The sequence below is a fragment of the Schistocerca cancellata genome, chromosome 12, assembly GCF_023864275.1.
Source record: "Schistocerca cancellata isolate TAMUIC-IGC-003103 chromosome 12, iqSchCanc2.1, whole genome shotgun sequence".
NCBI lineage: Eukaryota > Metazoa > Arthropoda > Insecta > Orthoptera > Acrididae > Schistocerca > Schistocerca cancellata.
This window is the reverse complement of record NC_064637.1, coordinates 54411408-54435111: the sequence shown is the minus strand read 5'-3', so window position 1 is coordinate 54435111 and position 23704 is coordinate 54411408. Positions and strand designations below refer to the sequence as shown.

The 23704-nt window shown below is 44.0% G+C and overlaps 1 protein-coding gene across 1 annotated transcript in view; it reads right to left on the bottom strand.

Moving 5' to 3' along the window:
- LOC126109449 (C3 and PZP-like alpha-2-macroglobulin domain-containing protein 8) overlaps window positions 1-23704 on the bottom strand; it is a 968006-nt gene that overhangs the window by 763564 nt on the left and 180738 nt on the right. Inside the window, exon 2 of the mRNA XM_049914479.1 lies at window positions 11431-11555. Coding sequence (XP_049770436.1) covers window positions 11431-11528 — 98 coding nt within the window. The 5' untranslated portion in view covers window positions 11529-11555. The remainder of the gene's footprint in view (window positions 1-11430; window positions 11556-23704) is intronic.

The following is a 23704-nucleotide window of genomic DNA, read 5'->3' as shown; positions in this document are numbered from 1 at the left end:
CGATACGAGGCCGTTGGGATCCAGCACGGCGTTCCGTATTACCTTCCTGAACCCAGCGATTCCATATTCTGCTAACAGTCATTGGATCTCGACCAACGCGATCAGCAATGTTGCGATACGATAAACCGCAATCACAATAGGCTACGATCCGACCTTTTAAGTCGTAAACGTGATGATACGCATTTCTCCTCCTTACACGAGGAATCACAACAACGTTTCACCAGTTTGTGTACGAGAAATCGATTGGAAACTTTCCTCCTGTCAGCACGTTGTAGGTGTCGCCACCGGCGTCAGCCTTGTGTGAATGCTCTGAAAAGCTAATCATTTCCATATCACAGCATCTGCTTCCTGTCGGTTAAATTTCGCGTCTGTAGCACGTAAACTTCGTGTTGCAGCAATGGCCAGTAGTGTATTAAGCAGGTGGTCGTAACGTTTTGCCTCATCAGTGTATTACACTCATCACGATGACAGACTCTTCCCTGTTCAGATGTTATAACTAATTTGGCAGACGCAGTCGTGTTTTGCGCTATACCGTCTGCACATTTACGAATTTAGCGCCACGCCCAGTTTGTTAATGGCTGCGGCCCACGCCCAGCTGCTAATGGCCTCTCCATAATTGAAAGGCACGCCAGGTGTTCGTCACGGCTGAGGCGCTACGCGTGTAGAACCTTTTGTGTTCGGAGGAGGTGGACGTAAACGAGCTCAAGACGTTGCCGATAATTATCACGCCATCACCTGTTTGTGTGCAGAGAGCAACATGAGCTGACAGCTTACACTCGCTGTACTTTCCGTATTCGTAAGCAAAATACATCACCGTTACAGCACACTAATATCCCTCCATCTGGATGATGATAATGTTACGTTTGTGGGGCGCCCAAATGCGCAGGCAACAGGACCGTACAATGTCCCAATTTTTTACACAGTCCAATCTAGCCACTGTCACAAATGATGATGATGAAATGATGGGGGCAACACAAACACCCATTTCCCGGACGGAGAAAATCCCCAACCTGTCCGCAGCTCGTGGTCGTGCGGTAGCGTTCTCGCTTCCCGCGCCCGGGTTTCCGGTTTCGATTCCCGGCGGGGTCAGGGATTTTCTCTGCCTCGTGATGACTGGGTGTTGTGTGATGTCCTTAGGTTAGTTAGGTTTAAGTAGTTCCAAGTTCTAGGGGACTGATGACCACAGCTGTTAAGTCCCCCAGTGCTCTGAGCCATTTGAACCAGCCATTTGATTAAATGATGGGGGCAACACAAACACCCATTTCCCGGAAAGAGAAAATCCCCAACCGGTCCGCAGCTCGTGGTCGTGCGGTAGCGTTCTCGCTTCCCACGCCCGGGTTCCCGGGTTGGATCCCAGGCGTGGTCAGAGATTTTCTCTGCCTCGTGATGACTGGGTGTTGTGTGATGTCCTTAGGTTAGTTAGGTTTAAGTAGTTCTACGTTCGAGGGGACTGATGACCATAGATGTTAAGTCCCATAGTGCTCAGAGCCATTTGAACCACTTGAACCCCAACCCGGTCGGGGATCGAACCCGGCACCCCGTGATCCAAGGGCATCAGCGCTAGCCCCTTGACCACGAGCTGCGGACCTACCATCTGGATCCATACCTTCCAAAGCTGTGGGAGTGCATTGTAGACGATACTTACCATTCTGGAAACATCCCCCAGGCTGTGGCTAAGCCATTTCTCCGCAATATCCTCTGTTCCAGGAGTGCTGCTTCTGCAAATTCCGCAGGAGAGCTTCTGTAAAGTTTGGAAGGTGGGAAACGAGGTACTGGCGGAAGCAAAGCTGTGAGGACGGGGCGTGAGTCGTGCTTGGGTAGCTCAGTTGGTAGAGCACTTGCCCGCGAAAGGCAAAGGTCCCGAGTTCGAGTCTCGGTCGGGCACACAGTTTTAATCTGCCAGGAAGTTTCATATCAGCGCACACTCCGCTGCAGAGTGAAAATCTCATTCTGGATACTTCACATTTTTTGGAGTCATCAGTTTTCTGTCTGGTTCCATGCTGCCTGCCAAAATGTCGTCCCCTGTGTCAAACTTTTCGTCTGAGAGGAACACATTATAATATAATAAAATAATGGAATAGATGATAGTAAAATGTTGAAATGCGTGGCTTTTTAAAAATGTATTGAATTAATGAGATTAATTTTCGGCATGAATGACAAGCACAATAAGCTGAGCTATGCCTGGAAATAAGTTCGTATTAGTTCATATTATTTTGCAGGGCGAAGTAGTTCCTTTCTCCGCTGTAGATTTGTGCTTACCATTCTTTATAATGCTACGTTTGGTCGCCTTGTTCACCTTTGAAGTCTTGACCGTGTTCCCATTAAGCTTATCGGATCTTCGTAATTTCCCAAAGTACACAGGTGGGCTTCAGTTCTTGTAATTATTGTACTATTTGAAATAACAATTCACACGACCTTTCTGTTAATGAAACAATACTGTATTTTTCTAAATGGTGCACATATGAAATACATACTCCTCACTTATTCATAGCGACCCCAAAATGGCGGTCTACAATTACTCGCTAAAAATGGCGTGCTTCTCACTCGTTCACTCGCTGAGCGCCAATCCTTCCTTCCTCCTACTGGTACCAGAAAAAAATCCTCTGTTTTTTAACAACTGAAAGTCAAAAAATACATGACGGTAGGCATAGGCTCTATTATGGGCTACCGCTTCATCTTCTCTCTTTGCCTTTAAAGAAGACGAAAACATAAAGGAAATGCAAAAGGCTTATCACAACATGTAACAGAGCAACCATTACCCAAATATTTTTCAGCTCTTTGACTTCTCGACTTCACAACCATTTTTTTTGTAAATATGTGTATTAAGGGCGGACGTTCATAGAATTGACCGAAAATATCTGTGGTGCCACCGCCAGACACCACACTTGCTAGGTGGTAGCTTTTAAATCGGCCGCGGTCCGCTAGTATACGACGGACCCGCTTGTCGCCACTGTCAGTAATTGCAGACTGAGCGCCGCCACACGGCAGGTCTAGTGAGACGTACTAGCACTCGCCCCAGTTGTACAGCCGACGTTGCTAGCCATGGTTCACTGAGAATTACGCTCTCATTTGCCGAGACGATAGTTAGTATAGCCTTCAGCTACTTTTGCTACGACCTAGCAAGGCGCCATTACCAATAGATATTGAGATTCTAATTGTATCATCAAGAACGATGTTCTACAAATGTGTATTAAAGTTAAGTATTCCAGAAGCTACGTACTTTTCTTTATAGCATTCATTAAATATCCTGTTTCAGACCTCACGCCAGCCTGCGTGAGCTTATAGCGTGCATTTCGGTCTCCTCAAACAAAACAGTGTTGGCACTTCTGCCGACACTTCAATATCAATTTTCAGTTTTTTTCCATTTGTTAGCAAAACTCATGGACAATAAGTTCGCAAAGTTTCGATGATGAAATCGCATCCGAAGTGCCTGAAAAATAATTGAATGTGCGACGCGACCCTCCTGCCACGCCCACTTTTTGAACATACGCTTCAGTACTAGCTTGGTGGACAACGATTCCCTGAATTACTTTCAAGCAAACTTGCACTAGATATATCTAGAAGGCTGTGATATATACTGTTTGGATATAAATCGCCTGTGACTCTGTTCAGTATTTTAGAAATAGTAGCAAATTACAAAGATGGAAACAGCACTGGTAGACACAACAGACTCACAAAGGAGATCATACAAGGGTTTTATGGTAAGGCTCTCGGAGAGAATCTGTCCAGTGGAAGTGACATGAAAAAGTGCAGTATGGGCTACGTATTTCCACATGGAGTCAACAGACTAACATCCCATTCGTACCTGTGTGACATTAGCTAGTGTAAATAGCTACAGCCTCAGAGGGATAGCAGCCTCCACATTCATAACGAGAGTCTTCCAAATTGTGTCCTGGATGTTGTCAAGCCGGCTTAAAGGTTTCTGACCGATCCTGAACTTCAAACGAAATGGATTCATGGCGAAACACAGAATTCAAATGAGTCTCTGAACTCACTCACGTGGAAACGATGCCCTAAAATCACATTTTCATCTCATACAGTTGTAAGAATTGCAATGTATGGCGCAAAAGATAGCTCTGAACACTATGGGACTTTGTTTCTGAGGTCATCAAAAGGTTCAAATGGCTCTGAGAACTATGGGACTTAACTTCTGAGGTCATCAATCCCCTAGCACTTAGAACTACTTAAACCTAACTAACCTAAGGACATCACACATATCCATGCCCAAGGCAGGATTCGAACCTGCGACCGTAGCGGTCGCGCGGTTCCAAACTGTAGCGCCTAGAACCGCTCGTCCACTTCGGCCGGCGAGGTCATCAGTCCCCTAGAACTTAGAACTACTTAAACCTAACTAACCTAAGGACATCACACACATCCATGCCCGAGGCAGAATTCGAACCGGCAGCCGTAGCGGTCGTGCGGTTCCAGACGGTAGCGCCTAGAACCGCTCGGCCACCACGACCGGTAACGTATGGCGCAGTTCTTGTATTTAATGATGACATCGTAGAGAGGACGTAGATATTAGAGAGAACAGACTTCAGGATAGCAAACTCCACTCGACAAATTCTGAGTAAAATACACTCCTGGAAATGGAAAAAAGAACACATTGACACCGGTGTGTCAGACCCACCATACTTGCTCCGGACACTGCGAGAGGGCTGTACAAGCAATGATCACACGCACGGCACAGCGGACACACCAGGAACCGCGGTGTTGGCCGTCGAATGGCGCTAGCTGCGCAGCATTTGTGCACCGCCGCCGTCAGTGTCAGCCAGTTTGCCGTGGCATACGGAGCTCCATCGCAGTCTTTAACACTGGTAGCATGTCGCGACAGCGTGGACGTGAACCGTATGTGCAGTTGACGGACTTTGAGCGAGGGCGTATAGTGGGCATGCGGGAGGCCGGGTGGACGTACCGCCGAATTGCTCAACACGTGGGGCGTGAGGCCTCCACAGTACATCGATGTTGTCGCCAGTGGTCGGCGGAAGGTGCACGTGCCCGTCGACCTGGGACCGGACCGCAGCGACGCACGGATGCACGCCAAGACCGTAGGATCCTACGCAGTGCCGTAGGGGACCGCACCGCCACTTCCCAGCAAATTAGTGACACTGTTGCTCCTGGTGTATCGGCGAGGACCATTCGCAACCGTCTCCATGAAGCTGGGCTACGGTCCCGCACACCGTTAGGCCGTCTTCCGCTCACGCCCCAACATCGTGCAGCCCGCCTCCAGTGGTGTCGCGACAGGCGTGAATGGAGGGACGAATGGAGACGTGTCGTCTTCAGCGATGAGAGTCGCTTCTGCCTTGGTGCCAATGATGGTCGTATGCGTGTTTGGCGCCGTGCAGGTGAGCGCCACAATCAGGACTGCATACGACCGAGGCACACAGGGCCAACACCCGGCATCATGGTGTGGGGAGCGATCTCCTACACTGGCCGTACACCACTGGTGATCGTCGAGGGGACACTGAATAGTGCACGGTACATCCAAACCGTCATCGAACCCATCGTTCTACCATTCCTAGACCGGCAAGGGAACTTGCTGTTCCAACAGGACAATGCACGTCCGCATGTATCCCGTGCCACCCAACGTGCTCTAGAAGGTGTAAGTCAACTACCCTGGCCAGCAAGATCTCCGGATCTGTCCCCCATTGAGCATGTTTGGGACTGGAAGAAGCGTCGTCTCACGCGGTCTGCACGTCCAGCACGAACGCTGGTCCAACTGAGGCGCCAGGTGGAAATGGCATGGCAAGCCGTTTCACAGGACTACATCCACCATCTCTACGATCGTCTCCATGGGAGAATAGCAGCCTGCATTGCTGTGAAAGGTGGATATACACTGTACTAGTGCCGACATTGTGCATGCTCTGTTGCCTGTGTCTATGTGCCTGTGGTTCCGTCGGTGTGATCATGTGATGTATCTGACCCCAGGAATGTGTCAATAAAGTTTCCCCTTCCTGGGACAATGAATTCACGGTGTTCGTATTTCAATTTCCAGGAGTGTAGATTCATAGCCCTTATCTACAGCTGTGAAGTCGGTTGAAGACCTGCTCTAGGAGTAAGGGCGAAAACAAGAAACCAGAAGAGAACCCTTGACGGGAAGAGACACCCTGAGTACAAATCTGGGGACTTCTGAAGAGGTGACACAAGAAAGAATGTTACATTGAACTTGAAGCTGTATTTCGTGAAAATTATGTTATTTTAAAGTTATATAACGTTTTTTTCAGAATCTGTAATTATGAAATTTTGCACACTTATTTTATACAAACGCAATGAATGTTGTCTCAAGAGTACATTTTGAAATTCTGAATCTAGGCTGAAATAGGGGGCGAAGAACTTGGAATTTTGCATGAATTTTATATTATGCTTACAGAATTAGAATTAAAAAATTATTAAAATTTTGCTTTTCGGTATCTTCAAAAATCTCATGAGAGGATGTTACTGTCCGCATAGAGATTACACAGAGAAAATTTTGTAGAAGTATCTTATATAGTTTCTGAGAAACAGGTACATAAATTATTTTTTTAAAATAAAATTATTAAATTCTACAGAAGTCAAAAAAAGTTTTGCATCACCCCGCTTTCCATAAATCCTGAAGGTAAAGGGTTGACTGTGGATATTGTAACACAGACACAGTCTCTTTGACTGTTCACAGATGTCACTAAACCCGCCCAAAGATGTAAACAACCATGCATGAGCAGCGCCTATTAGACGGAGGCGGTCCGACAGCCGATCAGTTCCAGTCATTCCACCAGGAAGGAGGTACACGGCTCGTGTTGTCTGTAGTTCAACCATGTCTAGACGGACAATACCGAGGTTCGATCGCGTCCGTATTGTTACTTTGTGCTTGGAAGGGCTCTCAATAAAGGAAGTGTCCAGGCGTCTCGGAGTGAACCAAAGCGATGTAGTTCGTACATGGAGGAGATACAGAGAGACAGGAACTGTTGTTGATGACATGCCTCGCTCAGGCCGCCCAAGGGCTACTACTGCAGTGGATGACCGCTACCTACCGATTATGGCTCGGACGAACCCTGACAGCAACGCCACCATGTTGAATAATGTTTTTCGTGCAGCCACAGTGAGTCATGTTACGGCTCTAACTGTACGCAATAGGGTGTGTGATGCGCAACTTCACTCCTGACGTCCATGGCAATGTCCATCTTTGCAACCACGACACCATGAAGCGCGGTACAGATGGGCCCAACAACATGCCGAATGGACCGGTCAGGATTCCCATCAATTTCTCTTCACTGATGAGTGTCGCATTTGCCTTAACCAGACAATCGTCGGAGACGCGTATGGAGGGAACTCGGTCAGGTTGATCGCCTTAGACACAGTGTTCAGCGAGTGCAGCAAGATGGAGGTTCCTTACTGTTTTGGGGTGGCATTATGTGGGGCCGACGTATGCCGCTGTTCGTCATGGAAGGCGCCGTAACGGCTGTACGATACGTGAATGCCATCCTCTTACCGATGGTGCAACCATATGTGCAGCATATTGGCGAGGATTCGTCTTCATGTACGACAATTCGCGCCGCCATCGTGAACATCTTGTGAATGACTTCCTCCGGGGTAACGACATCGCTCGACTAGAGTGTTTTGCGTGTTCTCCAGACATTAACCCTATCGGACCATGCCTGGGATAGATTGAAAAGGGCTGTTTATGGACGACGTGACCCACCAACCACTCTGAGGGATCTAGGCTGAATCTCCGTTGATGTGTGGGACAATCTGGACCAACAGCGCGGTGATGAACTTGAGAATAGTATGCTACGACGAATATAGGCATCAATGCAAGAGGGCGTTCTACTAGGCGTTAGAAGTACGGATGCGTAGAGCAGTCTGGACCACCACCTCTGTAGGTCTCGCTGTATGGTGGTAGAACATGCAATTTGTGGTTTTCATGAGCAATAAAAAAGCGGAAATTTTCTGTACAGGTTCCGAAACTCTCGGAACCGAGTTGATGCAAAACTTTTTTTGATGTGTGTGGATTCTCTACCTACCCAATTAAGGAATCTAATATATCACACTGTGACCCACATAATGGCAGTTTTGGTTTTTACTGATAATGATATGCTCCCCACTGGTATTACTGAACCGGTGACTACTTTAATTCCGAAGTATGTTGCCTATCATGACGCCATCATCATTAAGACATACAGTAGAGTTACACCTTTTTCGGAAATGTAATGTCTCTAGTCTGCCGCTGCTTTCAGCTGTTTGCGAAACCAACATAGGCATGAAACTTCCTGGCAGATTAAAACTGTGTGCCAGACCGCTGTAGAGTGAAAATCTCATTCTGGCAACATAGGCATGTTGGTTAACACTACAAGGCCTTATCAGTCAATCGTCCAGATTGTCCCCACTGTTGTTGTTGTGGTCATCAGCCCAGAGACTGGTTTGATGCAGCTCTTCATGCTACGGTATCCTGTGCAAGCTTCTTCAACTCCGAACAACTACGGCAACCTACATCCTTCTGAATTTGGATTCATCTCTTGGTCTCCCTCTACGAATATTGCCTTCCACGCTTCCCTCCAATATTAAACTGGTGAACTCTTTATGGCTCAGAATGTGCCCTACCAACCGACCCCTTCTTCTACTCAAGTTGTGCCACAAATTCTTCTCCTTCCCAGTTATATTCAGTACCTCCGCATTAGTTACGTGATCTACCCATCCAATCTTCAGCATTCTTCTGAAGCACCGCATTTCGAAAACTTCTATTCTATTCTTGTGTAAACTACTTATCGTCCATGTTTCACTTCCATACATGACTACACTCCATACAAATACTTTCAGAAACGACTTCCTGACACTTAAGTCTATACTCGATGTTAACAAATTTCTCTTCCTCGAAAACGATTTCCGTGCCCTAGCTAGTCAACATTTTATATCCTCTCTACTTGATCATCATCAGTTATTTTGCTCCCCAAATAGCAAAACACATCTACTACTTTGAGTGTCTCATTTCCTAATCTGATTCCATCAGTATCGCGTTATTTAATTTGACTACATTCCATTAGCCTCGTTTTGCTTCCATTTTACATCCTCCTTTCAAGACACTGTCCATTCCGTTCAACTGCTTTTCCATGTGCTTTGCTGTCTCTGACAGAATTACAATATCGTCAGCAAACCTCAAACTTTTTATTTCTTCTCCTTGGATTTTAGGTCCTACTTCAAATTTTTCTTTTGTTTCCTTTACTATTTGCTCAACATACCCATTGAATAACATTGGGGATAGGCTATAACCCTGTCTCACTCCCTTCTCAACCACTGCTTCCCTTTCACGCCCCTCCACTCTTATAACTGCCATCGGGTTCCCGTGCAAATTGTAAATAGCCTTTCACTCCCTGTGTTTTACCCCTTCCACCTTCAGAATTTAAAAGCAGTATGCCACTCAACATTGTCAAAAGCTTTCTCTAGGTCTACAAATGCTAGAAATGTGGGTTTGCCCTACCTTAACCTATCTTATAAGATAAATCGTTGGGTCAGTACTGCCTTGCGGTTTCCAACATTTCTACGGAATGGAAACTGATCTTTCCCATTGTTGGCTTCCAGCAGTTTTCCATTCGACTGTAAAGAATTCGTGTTAGTAATTCGCAGCTGTGACTTATTAAACTGATAGTTCGGTAGTTTTCACATCTGTCAAAACCTGCTTTCGTTGGTATTGGAATTACTACTACTGTAAATGCTGCTCCCCCTTTGCAGGGCCCACATATTAGTCTGGCCTCTCAACAGATACACTTCCGTTGTGGATGCACCTACGCTTCGGCCACTTATATCGTTGAGACATGCAAGGCACCCCTCCTTGCCAAAGTAGTCTCTCTTAGCCATAATACAGGGTGATTCAAAAAGAATACCACAACTTTAAAAATGTGTATTTAATGAAAGAAACATAATATAACCTTCTGTTATACATCATTACAAAGAGTATTTAAAAAGGTTTTTTTCACTCAAAAACAAGTTCAGAGATGTTCAATATGGCCCCCTCCAGACATTCGAGCAATATAAACCCGATACTCCAACTCGTTCCACACTCTCTGTAGCATATCAGGCGTAACAGTTTGGATAGCTGCTGTTATTTCTCGTTTCAAATCATCAATGGTGGCTGAGAGAGGTGGCCGAAACACCATATCCTTAAGATACCCCCATAAGAAAAAATCGCAGGGGGTAAGATCAGGTCTTCTTGGAGGCCAGTGATGAAGTGCTCTGTCACGGGCTGCCTGGCGGCCGATCCATCGCCTCGGGTAGTTGACGTTCAGGACGTTACGGACAGATAAGTGCCAATGTGGTGGCGCTCCATCCTGCTGAAATATGAATTGTTGTGCTTCTTGTTCGAGCTGAGGGAACAGCCAATTCTCTAACATCTCCAGATACTGTCGGCCAGTTACAGTAGCACCTTCGAAGAAAAAGGGACCAAAAACTTTATTGGCTGAAATGGCACAGAAAACGTTCACCTTAGGCGAGTCACGTTCATACTGAGTTGTTTCCCGCGGATTCTCAGTGACGGTTGACTTTCCCGTTAGTGTGGAAAGCTGCTTCACTTCTGCCGTACTCAATAACACAAAAAGCTTTCTGTTGAGCGGTCGCCATCTTAGCATCAACTGACGCTGACGCCTAGTCAACAGCGCCTCAAGCGAACAAATGTACAACTAAATGAAACTTTGTACCTCCCTTAATTCGCCGACAGATAGTGCTTAGCTCTGCCTTTTGTCGTTGCAGAGTTTTAAATTCCTAAAGTTGTGGTATTCTTTTTGAATCACCCTGTATATTTGTCCAGTAGATGAATCCACTCTGGGAAACACATCCAGTACTCATCTGCTAGTGGTTCCTCAATCGTTTCTTCCTTTGTCAACTTATACATCATCAGCTTTGTCTCCTTCACGCTTGCCTTCATATGGCAGTACTTTTACATCTCCAGGGTTGTTGAATAACTCTGTATTTTCGATTGTACGTTTCGGCGATTGTATGTTACACGATAACCCACAGAACCCAAAGTAATTTAGATAAAAAAAATGAAAAAATATACTTATTTATTTTCTTTATGCAATGAAAAGCTGTAGTGCTGAAAGGGTTTGGTAATTTATGCGCAGCTTTCCACCCCGTAATCGAGTACGACACATACCAACTCGATTTCCATTGAATGAGTTAGTCTGTTTGCTACAAAACTCGCTGTTTGTCCGAAACTGAGCTCTGCCTCTGATGACCACAATGTCGACAAGACCCTAAGCATTGTTTTGATTATGTAACTGCATAAACAAGCAGTTTTATGCTGCTAAACATGGCGCATATTGCTTTCCCAAGCACTATCTCTATGAAACCTAAACCATTACATGATTTTATTCCATTGTTTATGAACCTCTAAATTGTTATTCAAGTTATTCATATGTGAGACTGCTGACTAGTGATACAGCATGCAAACTAAGTGATAGTACTTACTGGTCACACGTCTCTGCAGCAGTCATAGAATGCAACATGGCTGCCAGTGCTGCCAACTGCAGAAGAGCCAACATGGCACCTCCTTTGGCAGCAGTCATCTCTGGTATCTGGTCACTCTAGCATCTCTGGAACAGAAAGTGACGGTGCTAGGTGAGGCGTGTTTCCCATGGAGGTGAATAAATGTGCGGTATTGTAAATGTACATTAGGGAAAAACTGCATACTCCATAGGTTTTGCTAGAATCAACATCAACTGTGGAAGCAGCAATAAATACAAACTCACTTCACTGTTTTTGATCATTATACTCATCACTGATCACCAGTATCATGAGAATGTACACAGCACAGAATAAAAGAATGCAATCTTCGTGGTCTTATATTAAACCATTGATCTTCACTACTACAAAATACGTGGCTGCAAAACATAAGACAGCATTTAGTATCAGATTGAAGACCGATTAGTAAAAGACTTGAAAATTAAGAAATGTGATCAGATGCAAATGGCTGTACCTCAGACATTCATTCTTGCACTTTTGCGAGTTATGTTTAAGGAAAATCAGTTTATGTATATTATCAGTTTGCAACTGCACCATTTTATGAGCAACATGTATGAGCAGGCATACAGCTGATACTGGTGAACAAAATGGCACTTTATGACTATCTGATATGTTACTTTTGTAAAAATTTACTGAGTATATTCTTATTTTTCTTCTCCTCTTTCACTTTGTTATATTTAATAGCCACTCTTTGACAGTAACAATGGATTTTGAATTTCTGTTTCTTTTGGTTGTGTTGTAGCACATAAAAGTTGTAAGTGGGAAACTATTGAGAGTCCTCTCAATGTGATCAAGAGAACTGACAATAAAAATGTTAATTTATGATAATTTATTAATAATGCATGCTGATTATGAAATAATTGTGATATTTAAGAAACTGCATTCATTTGCTACTAGTTTTGTGGGCAGGCATATCACAGTTTTTATTTAATTTTCATAATCACAGTCTCACTTGATATACATGCAATTCATGGTTAATGTTGTACAATTATTATTAAACTGGGCATAGAAATGATATGTTACAGTAATGCTGCTATATCTGTTTTCAATGAGTAACAATGTTTTTACTATTTTGTTCCCAAAATTTTGTTCAGTTAAGAATATCATCACTTTACTATTTAGGTGATAAACCCTATAGATAGAAAATTATAATTAGATCATTCATGAAGATGTAGGCCTTTCCTAAACGCCTGCTTTGCAAGCGGCTAACTTTTCGAGAGAGTACGGATTGTTAAGGACAGGTATACACATTGCTGAGCAGGTTGGGCACCCAATTTTATTTTACATTTTTTAAAATTCATTCTTCGCTGCTGAAAACATACCACCTGTCTGCCAAGAGTTAACTGAGTATCACAAGTAGTTTATTAGCAGGTTGTTTGCCTGTAAAGTTCATTACACGTTAGTGAAAGGTATTGTATAATCAACGTTTCTTTCAGAATATATTTCGGTCATCAGTTGCAGATAAATGTTATTATGCTTTAATGGTTTTGACAAATTAATTTTTCACGTTCAGAAACCTACAAAATTAGGGGTATTATAAATTTTTAGACCTTGGCTATACACTCATGTGAAGTATAAAAAGTATGTTACAGAAAGATACTTAGTTTATCAATATATTCTTCATAGAAGGATGATTCCATGGTATGTTCAGAAATTTACATGTTGTATATGATTATTTTAAGAACTGTTCGGAAATTTACAATAACTGAATCACATACATGTATCTGTTGGGCTAGCAGCATGAAACTTATTTAAAAACACATATAAAACTGTAACTAAGGCATATAAATAAATTATATGTAATGCATTTGAAAAAATATGACATATGATACTAATATATAAAAGTGATCAGCTAATTTCCAAATTTTATAAGAGATGATATACAATCAAAACAGGGCCTGTTTACTTAAAGCAAGTTGATCATTCAACAAATCTTTTCAATTTAGGTGAGAATGATGATAAATTTTAAAGTTTTCTAAAGGATTTATTTTGAAGCCCTTGTCAATTACATGTACAATTTCCATGTTAAGGAGGAGGGAGTTTGTTTCTTTGTTTTGAGTGTTATGCAAAAGTGACTTATATTAATTCTGTTTGTTGAGCAAGTGTTTACCACAAAAGCAGGTGTTAACGACCTTCCCTATCTGTCATAGATAGAAACGTGGACTTAAATTACATTGTATTTTATAGACTCCAGATTTGAGAAATTCATCGAGATTCTCATCGTGTATAAAGAGCAACTTTGTGGCATTATTGGTGGTAAAGGACACAGTGAAGTCATTTTTTAAAAGTAAGTACGATATTAAATGCTAAACTGAGTAAGTATGTGTAATACAATTTTTATACTTCACATAAGTGTATATCCAAGGAGCAAATATTTATAATATCCTTAATTTTGTAGGGTTCTGAAGATTACAAATTAATTTGTCGAAACCAGTAAAGTATAATAAAATTTATCTGCAACTAACGACTAAAATTTGTACTGAAAAAATAATGCAGTAAGTTACAGCCATGAATACAGTACTACTCACTGTATTGCATGTGTACCCTGGCTATATGAATACTAATGAAGCGTCAAAACCCGACAACACATCCAGGGCAGATGATAAAATGATTGAGGAACAAACCTACAGTCGATTCATAGCAAACAATCTAAGTCTTAACCAGATACAGACTAGAGTTATAATTTTTTAAGCAAACAAGTGACATGCTGGCACCAGGAATTTACACTAACTGTCAAAGATTAAATGAGGTATTGTGTGAAAAAATTACTGCAGACCCGGAGGACAATGTTAAACTGGAATCATCGCATCTCTACTACTAAATTAATAACCTGGGGTACGATACTGTGAACACAGTTGCAGGTTGCCTAACGACACAGTAATGACAGAACTTTTAACTTTCAATATTTCATCTGACTGTAATTTAAAACTGGGTGTTGTGTGATGTCCTTAGGCTAGTTAGGCTTAAGTAGTTCTAAGTTCTAGGGGACTGATGACCATAGCTGTTAAGTCCCATAGTGCTCAGAGCTATTTGAACCATTTGTAATTAAAAAATATGAAATGCCACCATAATCTCCGCTTTAAGATGTGTAATCTTATGCGAAAGATTTACCGCAATAAGTCAAGTATTGCAGTTAGAGACTGTGGATGTGTGTTGAGGCAGCGCAACTCATGGCGCGCAAATTCCGCAGACTATATTTTTCCAGTATTTGAGGATGAGAGCACTTAGCGACTTCCAACAATCTTCACTCTTAGTTTCAAATCTTCGCGACACTTTTTCTTCCTAACATCCCTCTCAAAACAGCGAAACGAAAATACAGTAGTTCATAAGTGACTACATTTTCGCTGTTGATGCAGCAAACCTTCATCACCAGTTAATTACACTACTGGCCATTAAAATTGCTACACCAAGAAGAAATGTAGATGATAAATGGGTATTCACTGGACCAATATATTATACAAGAACTGACATGAGATTACATTTTCATGCAATTTGGGTGGATAGATACTGAGAAATCAGTACCCAGAACGCCCACCTCTGGCCGTAATAACGGCCTAGATACACCTGGGCATTGAGTCAAACGGAGCTTGGATGGCGTGTACAGGTACAGCTCCCCATGCAGCTTCAACACGATACCACAGTTCATCAAGAGTAACGACTGGTGTATTGTGACGAGCCAGTTGCTCGGCCACCATTGACCAGACGTTTTCAAATGGTGAGAGATCTGGAGAATGTTCTGGCGAGGGCAGCAGTCGAAAATTTTCTGTATCTAGAAAGGCCAGTGCAGGACCTACAACATGCGGTCGTGCATTATCCTGTTGAAATGTAGGGCTTCGCAGGGATTGAATGAAGGGTAGAGCCACGGGTCGTAACACATCTGAAATGTAACGTCCACTGTTCAAAGTGCCGTCAATGCGAACAAGAGGTGACCGAAACGTGTAACCAATGGGCCCCGTACCACCACGCTGGGTGATACGCCAGTATGGCGATGACGAATACACGCTTCCAATGTGCGTTCACCGCGATGTCACCAAACACGGATGCGACCATCATGATGCTGTAAACAGCACCTGCATTCATCCGAAAAAATGACGTTTTGCCATTCGTGCACCCAGGGTAGTCGTTGAGTACAGCATCGCAGGCCCTCCTGTCTGTGATGCAGCGTCAAGGGTAACCGCAGCCATGGTCTCCGAGCTGATAGTCCATGCTGCTGCAAACGTCGTCGAACTGTTCGTGCAGATGGTTGTTGTCTTGCAAACGTCCCGTTGAATCAGGGATCGAGACTTGGCTGCACGATCCGCTACAGCCATGCGGATAAGATGCCTGTCATCTCGACTGCTAGTGATACGAGGCCGTTGGGATCCAGCACGGCGTTTCTGTATTACCCTCCTGAAACCACCGATTTCATTTACTGCTAACAGTCATTGGATCTCGACCAACGCGAGCAGCAATGTCGCGATACGAAAAACCGCAATCGCTATAGACTGCAATCCGATCCTTATCAAATTCGGAAACGTGATGGTACGCATTTCTCCTCCTTACACGAGGCATCACAACAACGTTTCACCAGGCATCGCCGGTCAACTGCTGTTTGTGTATGAGAAATCGGTTGAAAACTTTCCTCATGTCAGCACGTTGTAGGTGTCGCCACCGGCGCCAACCTCGTTTGAATGCTCTGAAAAGCTAATCATTTGCATATCACAGCCTCTTCTTCCTGTCGGTTAAATTTCGCGTCTGTAGCACGTGATCTTCGTGGTGTAGCAATTGTAATGGCCAGTAGTTACATACCAACACGGGAAGAAAGTGCTAAGAACCGTTCACTGGAGGAGAACACCACATCTAACTCCTGTCAACTGGTTTGAAGGAAAACGCCGCAGACACGAAGAGGCCAAGCGACAAGCAAGGAAGCTCCGTCATTTACAATCGCACACTCTTCCAGTTATTCAGTGTGATCTGTGGTGAGGCATGTTTTATGTCGGGAATGGTCCGTTCGGCCACAAGAAACACATCCGTAAGATGAGTTGAAATGATCATTGTCTGCAGGTACAAGCTGTGCGTACTCGGAATCGAATTCCAGCCAACGACGACGAAATAAAGTAGTTATTCAGCAGAAGCATGCAGTAAGAATGTCGTGGAGACTCAATAATTCCACTTCTTACAGAGGGCGCTATATGGATCTTGAAAGTGCTACATACTTTTAGCAGTACATTTAGTCTTTAGTAATGATATTAAGTGGAGAAAATGAAAATTGAAGTACGGATTTTTTTATATTAATTGTGCAAGGACCCCAGTGAACCTTATATAGTACGAAAGATAATCTGCCATAGATGTGCACAAAGAGAAAAACACACTGAAACGCCAGAGAAACTGGTACAGGTATCTGTAAACAGGCTGAAAACGGCGCTACGGTCGGCAAAGTCTATATAAGACAACAAGTGTCTGGCGCAGTTGTTATATCGGTTACTGCTGCTACAATGGTAGGTTATCAAAGTTTAAGAGAGCAGTATGATAGTCGGCGCATGAGCAATGGGACACAGCATCTACGAGGTAGCGATGAAGTGGGGATTTTCCCGTACGACCATATCACGACTGTACCGTGAATATCAGGAGTCCAGTAAAACAGCAAAGCTCCGACATCGCTGAGGCTGGGAAAAGATCCTGCAAGAACGGGACCAACGACATCTAAAGAGAATCGTGTCAGAAGTGCAACACTTCCGCAAATTGCTGCAGATTTCAGTGCTGGGCCATCAACAAGTGTCAGAGTGAGAAGTATTCAGCGAATCATCATCGATATGGGCTTTCGTAGCCGAAGGCCCACTTGTGTAACTTTGATGACTGCACGAGACAAAGCTTTTCACCTCGTCTGGGCCCTTCAACAACGACATTGGACTGTTTATTACTGGAAACGTGTTACCTGGTCGGAGGTGCCACGTTTAAAATTGTATCGAGCGGATGAACCTGTACGTGTATGGAGACAACGTCATCAATTCATGGAAACTGCATATCCACAGGGGCTGATCAAGGAGCTGGAGCCTCTGTAATGGTGTGGGGTGTGCGCAGTTGGAGTTATATGGAACCCCTGGTACGTCGAAATACGACTCTGATATGTGGTACTGTGGGGCGGCAGGTGGAATTTAATTGTTAAATGTATGTAGAATGTTATGTAGAAAAGATGCATTTCCCGGTCGATTAACCATATGTGAGGCGGCGGGTGGAATTAATTGTTATAAAAATGTTCCTATTATTTATGCAGTCTTTTGCCGTTCTCAACACTGGCTCTCTAACTACAATATTGGCAATCAGAAAGTGATTAACAAAACGTGAAGCCTGTAATTAGAATTCCTAGTGCCCACTTCATCTGGGATTCATAATCAAAAACGATTCTCTATAAAAGATTCACTATATTCTGAAAGTCACAGACCAAAAAGAATCCACACAATCCAACTACTAGAGCAGTTCAGAGTCTAGTGCGCTGATTTAACTATAATTGTTCAAATTAAATGTTTAAGTGAATGCTCGCCATAATTTGATGATAATGTCCATCAAACGCCACGCTAAATAATGGTAGAATGTCTGTCCCGCGACGGCACGTGAAAATACGACACACGAAAACTGAAGATAAATCATTAAAGTCATCCCGGAATTAACACTTCACTCGAAAACGATTTCATGGTTACGCGTATCCCGAGTAACTTATTACGGCATCCAAGGCTGTTTATAGCAATGATACCGACGCGACGCGACTCCCGACACAGGTGGTGTGCTATTCAGCGTTTGGAGAGAACTGGGGCCTTTTTCTCTTGCGCCGCGTTCTAATATATAAAGCCGCGGCGCGGACGGCTAAGGGAACGCCTGATCAATTCCGCTCTCCCGACTAGCCGCTGGGCTAGTAATGCACCACTTTAAGTTACTGAATAAACCATTGCTTCCTCTGCTGATGGCCGATGAAGCTATCAATTTAAATGTGCAATCAGCACACAGGTAAGTAATCATAATAAAAGTATGACGTGGTTGAGTCAAGTCTTTTGGGCGAGAGAATTAATTTAATTACACTACACGCAGTAGACGAGCTCTGAACTTGACCTTTGGAGATACGCTATTGCTATAGTTTTATAGTTATTCAATTGAAACTTCTCACATCTTTATGGTTATAGCGGATCTCCCTTCTACTTAAATTTAAACATCCTAGCCTTATTTATTAGCCTACTTAATCTATCTTGCTTCCTTAATTTCTAAGACAAAAACCAGAAACTGATGAATTTCAACAAAATTTTTAATTTGTGTGATCCAGATTACTGTTTCTACTAAATTATTATGCAAAAGGAATCTAAATACAAATTTTTAAGTTTCTAGCTCTTTTCTGTTGCGCCAATGATTTTTACAGAAAAACGTCCAAATTTCGAAAATGGTGAAAGTTATTGAACTGATACTCAACACATATTGATTTAGTATTACTCCTGACATGCTAGAAACGTTTCAGGTTATTTACTTGATTTTTAAAGTATTGCGCAACATTTATGACGTCAGAGCTAGTTACAGCGACCTAGGCTGGCACACAATGGAAAGACTGCTGTGAATTTTATATGGCGTGAGTAGGCTGCTTCCCTACAGTACGTACGTAAGCGTCTTGTTTGATAACCTGCACCCATTCATGTACATTGTGGATTGCGACAATCTTGGGCAATTCCAGCAGGACAATGCGACACTTCACACGTCCAGAATTGTTACAGAGTGGTTTCAGCGACACTCTTCTGAGTTTAAACTGCCAAGACATGAACAAGAGATCTAGACCCCCTCGTACTCTTACGGATTTATGGACAGCCCTGCAGGTTTCATGGTGTCAGTTGCCTCCAGCACTACTTAAAACATTAGTCGAGTCCATGCCACGTCGTGTTGTCGCACTTTTTCGTGCTCGCGGGGGTCCTACACGACATTAGGAAAGTGTACCAGTTTCTTTGGCTGTTCAGTATAAATCGTTTGTTATATGTATAAAAAGGAACATCTGTTACAGGCGACTGAAGATGTTTCTCATATAAGGGAAGCGAAATGCTTGTGGTAATAATGAAACTACCGTCAAATGGTTCAAATGGCTCTAAGTACTACTTAACATCTGAGGTCATCAGTCCCCCAGACTCAGAACTACTTAAACCAAAGCGTGGTTCCGGACTGAAGCGCCTAGAACCGTTCGGCCACATCGATCTGTAAACTACCTACAGTCAGTTGCTTAGGAACATACTTCCATGAATGTACCTGTCATTAAATCTTCAAAAAAAATTTATTTATTATTATATGACAGAAATAAATTTCCTTCATAATTAGTTGTCCGACTTCAAACTTTAAATTAAAATATTCCTCAAAGTCTTGGAATTTCCGGGACCGATATCCATCCAGCCAAAGGCCTTGCCTCAGAGGTAACACCGGTTCCGTCAGATCACGGAAGTTAAGCTCTGTTGGACTGGGCTAGCAATTGGATGGGTGACCATCCGGTCTGCGGGCGCTGTTGGCAAGCGGGGTGCACTCAGCCCTTGTGAGGCAAACTGAGGAGCTACTTGACTGAGAAGTAGCGGCTCAGGTCACGAAAACCGTCGACGGCTGGGAGAGCGGTGTGCGGACCATTGCTCCTGCATATCCAGTGACGCCTGTGGGCTGATGATGACACGGCGACCGGTCGGTGCCGAAGGGGTCTTCATGGCCAGTTCGAGCGGACTTTATTATTTTAGATATCCTACAAGTGTCAATGTCGATAACAGGCAAAAATCGTTGAGATTCTCGAATCGTGGGACGGTGAACTGTCTGCATACATAATTACACTACTGGTCATTGAAATTGCTACACCACGAAGTTGAAGTGCTACAGACGCGAAATTTGACCGACAGGAAGAAGATGCTGTGATATGCAAATGATTAGCTTTCCAGAGCATTCAAACAAGATTGGCCTCGGTGGCGGCACCTACAACGTGCTGACATGAGGAAAGTTTCCAACCGATTTCTCATACGCAAACAGCAGTTGACCGGCGTTGCCTAGTGAAACGTTGTTGTGATGCCTCTTGACATCACGTTTCCGACTTTGATAAAAGTCGGATTGTAGCCTATCGCGATTGGGGTTTATCGTACTGCGACATTGCTGCTCGCGTTGGTCGAGATCCAATGACTGTTAGCAGAATACGGAATCGGTGGGTTCAGGAAGGTAATACGGAACGCCGTGCTGGATCCCAACGGCCTCATCGAGATGACAGGCATCTTATTAGCATGGCTGTAACGGATCGTGCAGCCACGTCTCGATCCCTGAGTCAACAACCATCTGCACGAACAGTTCGACGACGTTTGCAGCAGCATGGAATATCAGCTCGGAGACCGTGGGTGCGGTTACCCTTGACGCTGCATCACACACAGGAGCGCCTGCTATGGTGTACTCGACGACGAACCTGGGTGCACGAATGGCAAAACATAATTTTTTCAGATGAATCCAGGTCCTGTTTGCAGCATCGTGATGGTCGCATCCGTGTTTGGCGACATCGCGGTGAACGCACATTGGAAGCGTGTATTCGTCATCGCCATACTGGCGTATCACCTGGCATGATGGTACGGGGTTCCATTGGTTAGACGTCTTGGTCACCTCTTGTTCGCACTGACGAAACTCTGAACAGTGGACGTTACATTTCATATGTGTTATAACCTGTGACTCTACACTTCATGCCGGCCGCTGTGGTCTAGCGGTTCTAGGTGCGCAATCCGGAACCGCGCGACTGCTACGGTCGCAGGTTCGAATCCTGCCTCGGGCATGGATGTGTGTGATGTCGTTAGGTTAGTTAGGTTTAAGTAGTTCTAAGTTCTAGGGGACTAATGACCACAGATGTTAAGTCCCATAGTGCTCAGAGTTTGAGCCTACCCTTCATTCGATCGCTGCGAAACTCTAATTTTCAGTAGGACAATGTACGACCCCATTTTGCAGGTATTATACAGGCCTTTCTGGACATAGAAAATGTTCGACTGCTGCCCTGGCCATCACATTCTCCAGATCTCTGAGCAGTTGAAAACGTGTGGTCAATGGTGGCCGAGCAACTGGCTCGTCACAGTACGCCAGTCACTACTCTTGATGAACTGTGGTATCGTGTTGAAGCTGCATGGGCAGCTGTACCTGTACACGCCATCCAAGCTCTGTTTGACTCAATGCCCAGGCGTATCGAGGCCGTTATTACGGCCAGAGGTGGTTGTTCTGGGTACTGATTTCTCAGGATCTACGCGCCCAAATTGCGTGAAAATGTAATCACATGTCAGTTCTAGTATAGTATATTGGCCAATAAATATCCGTTTATCATCTGCATTTCTTCTTGGTGTAGCAATTTTAATGGCTATTAGTGTAAGTTCTTATTGGCCCCTAAGAGAGAAAGTACTCCTGGCACCTGGAAAAATTTGTAGTGTCTGGCTACTTTGACTTTTTATACCGCCCTGTGGGTCGGAACACACGAAAGAGAGTAAATGAATGAAACAGTTAATAGTTAATTAGGACGCAAAGGTGGTACGCCGTTCCCTTGTGTGCTGGACGTACAACAGGGCAGAGCGAGGGATGTTATTCTTGTACTGCTGGCGGCGAATAAGGAGCTTCAAAGACAGCTAGAGTGCAGGCGGCTCGGAAGTCAGGTCGGCTGTTAATTTCCCCAGGGAGCGGACGGCGAGCTAACAGCTCGCCTGGGCCCCGGAAATCAACTAGCCGCCTCCCTCCGCCTGCCCCCGCTGGGGGTGGGGCAACCTGTTGTGAAACAAAACCGCCGCTCCGGATTTGTACCGGCGCCGCGAGCGAGAGACCCCTGGCTGCCGTAATCTCCGGACGTCGCGACGCAAATTGAGGTGTGAGGTCCCCACACGACACACACGAATCTCCCTCGTCACACTGTTGATGACACAGCCGGAAATATTACTTACCAGGAAAGTACTTGGGCTCGAACGAACACAAACACACACCAGAATCCTGTGAGAAAAATAATGTAAAGGTCTCTTATTGCACTAGTGGTACTCCCGCATCTGCAAAACTCTGCAGTGGTCCGTTAGAGGCCTCTGCCTATGCCGTGCTGCATTGCACACTGACCTGCCGGTACGCCAGTCGGGACTAGAGATGGGCAAAACTGTTCTTTTCAGAGATCGGATCAGAACTGTTCACTCCCGGAAATGAATTAGCTCTTTTTCATGACTCACCACTCATTTACAATAGAAAATAAATGGAAGGCACATTGCCCTTTAAACTTGGTTTATTCCAGTACTATACCTGTATTTTGATCTTATTTGATCCTATTTTGAAGTAACACAGATAATCAGTAAGAATTTTGTATTGTTTATTGACATTTCCACGATATGACAAAGTTTTGATTATTGATTTATTTTGCACTATCATGGTTTTTTGGGTGATCGGAAAATGTTTTAACTTGAGATTTACATTAACAATATATTTGACTGTAATGTATTAAAATTTCATTAACCTCATACAAATACATCGCAAGCCATATTTTTTTAAAGTGAACGTTTCCTTCCGAAGACGCCTAAAATCGCAAAATCCGTGCCAGAATAAGAAAAAAATTATAAATTTGACTGTAAAACGAAAGTGCTGCATATAGCCTTACGCAGAATAAAACAAGGAAAATATTGGTGTATCACATTTTGCGATACGTTTATCGGTTCGCTCGTAATTAAAGCGTAAATTCGAGTGTCCATAATAAAAATCCTATAGTAAGAGGAGTCGTCAGGAACCTAATCTGATCAGTTTAAACAAATAAAAATAAAATAAAAACAAATGATGTGTACATAACGTAATAATGTAATATACATAGCGGGATTACTACGAAGAACAATATCCAGTAGAGACGAACTCCGATGCAGAAGCACTGAGTCGAGCAGGTCGAGCCGCGAGCTGCATTACTGCGTGAGCTAAGACCGCAGAGACCAGAGTGACACCTGAGTTGCTTTGCTCAATGCTCTGGCTAGAGTCGAGAACGGTGGGGTGAGTTTTGAGCGGGCGAGTTCCGAGGGTGGGGGGAGCGGTGAACGGCCACCACTCACCCACTCCGAGACAAATCGTCCTTTCCCTTGCGAGCAGGTTGTTGCAAGTAGTTCATATGTTATCCGCTAGGTGGCTCTCTGTCCTGTTGCTCACATCAACTGCCCAGAGGGCAGGACGTGCAACTGGAACGATCGCTGACAGAGTGCGATGCGAAGTTAAGCTGCGCCAG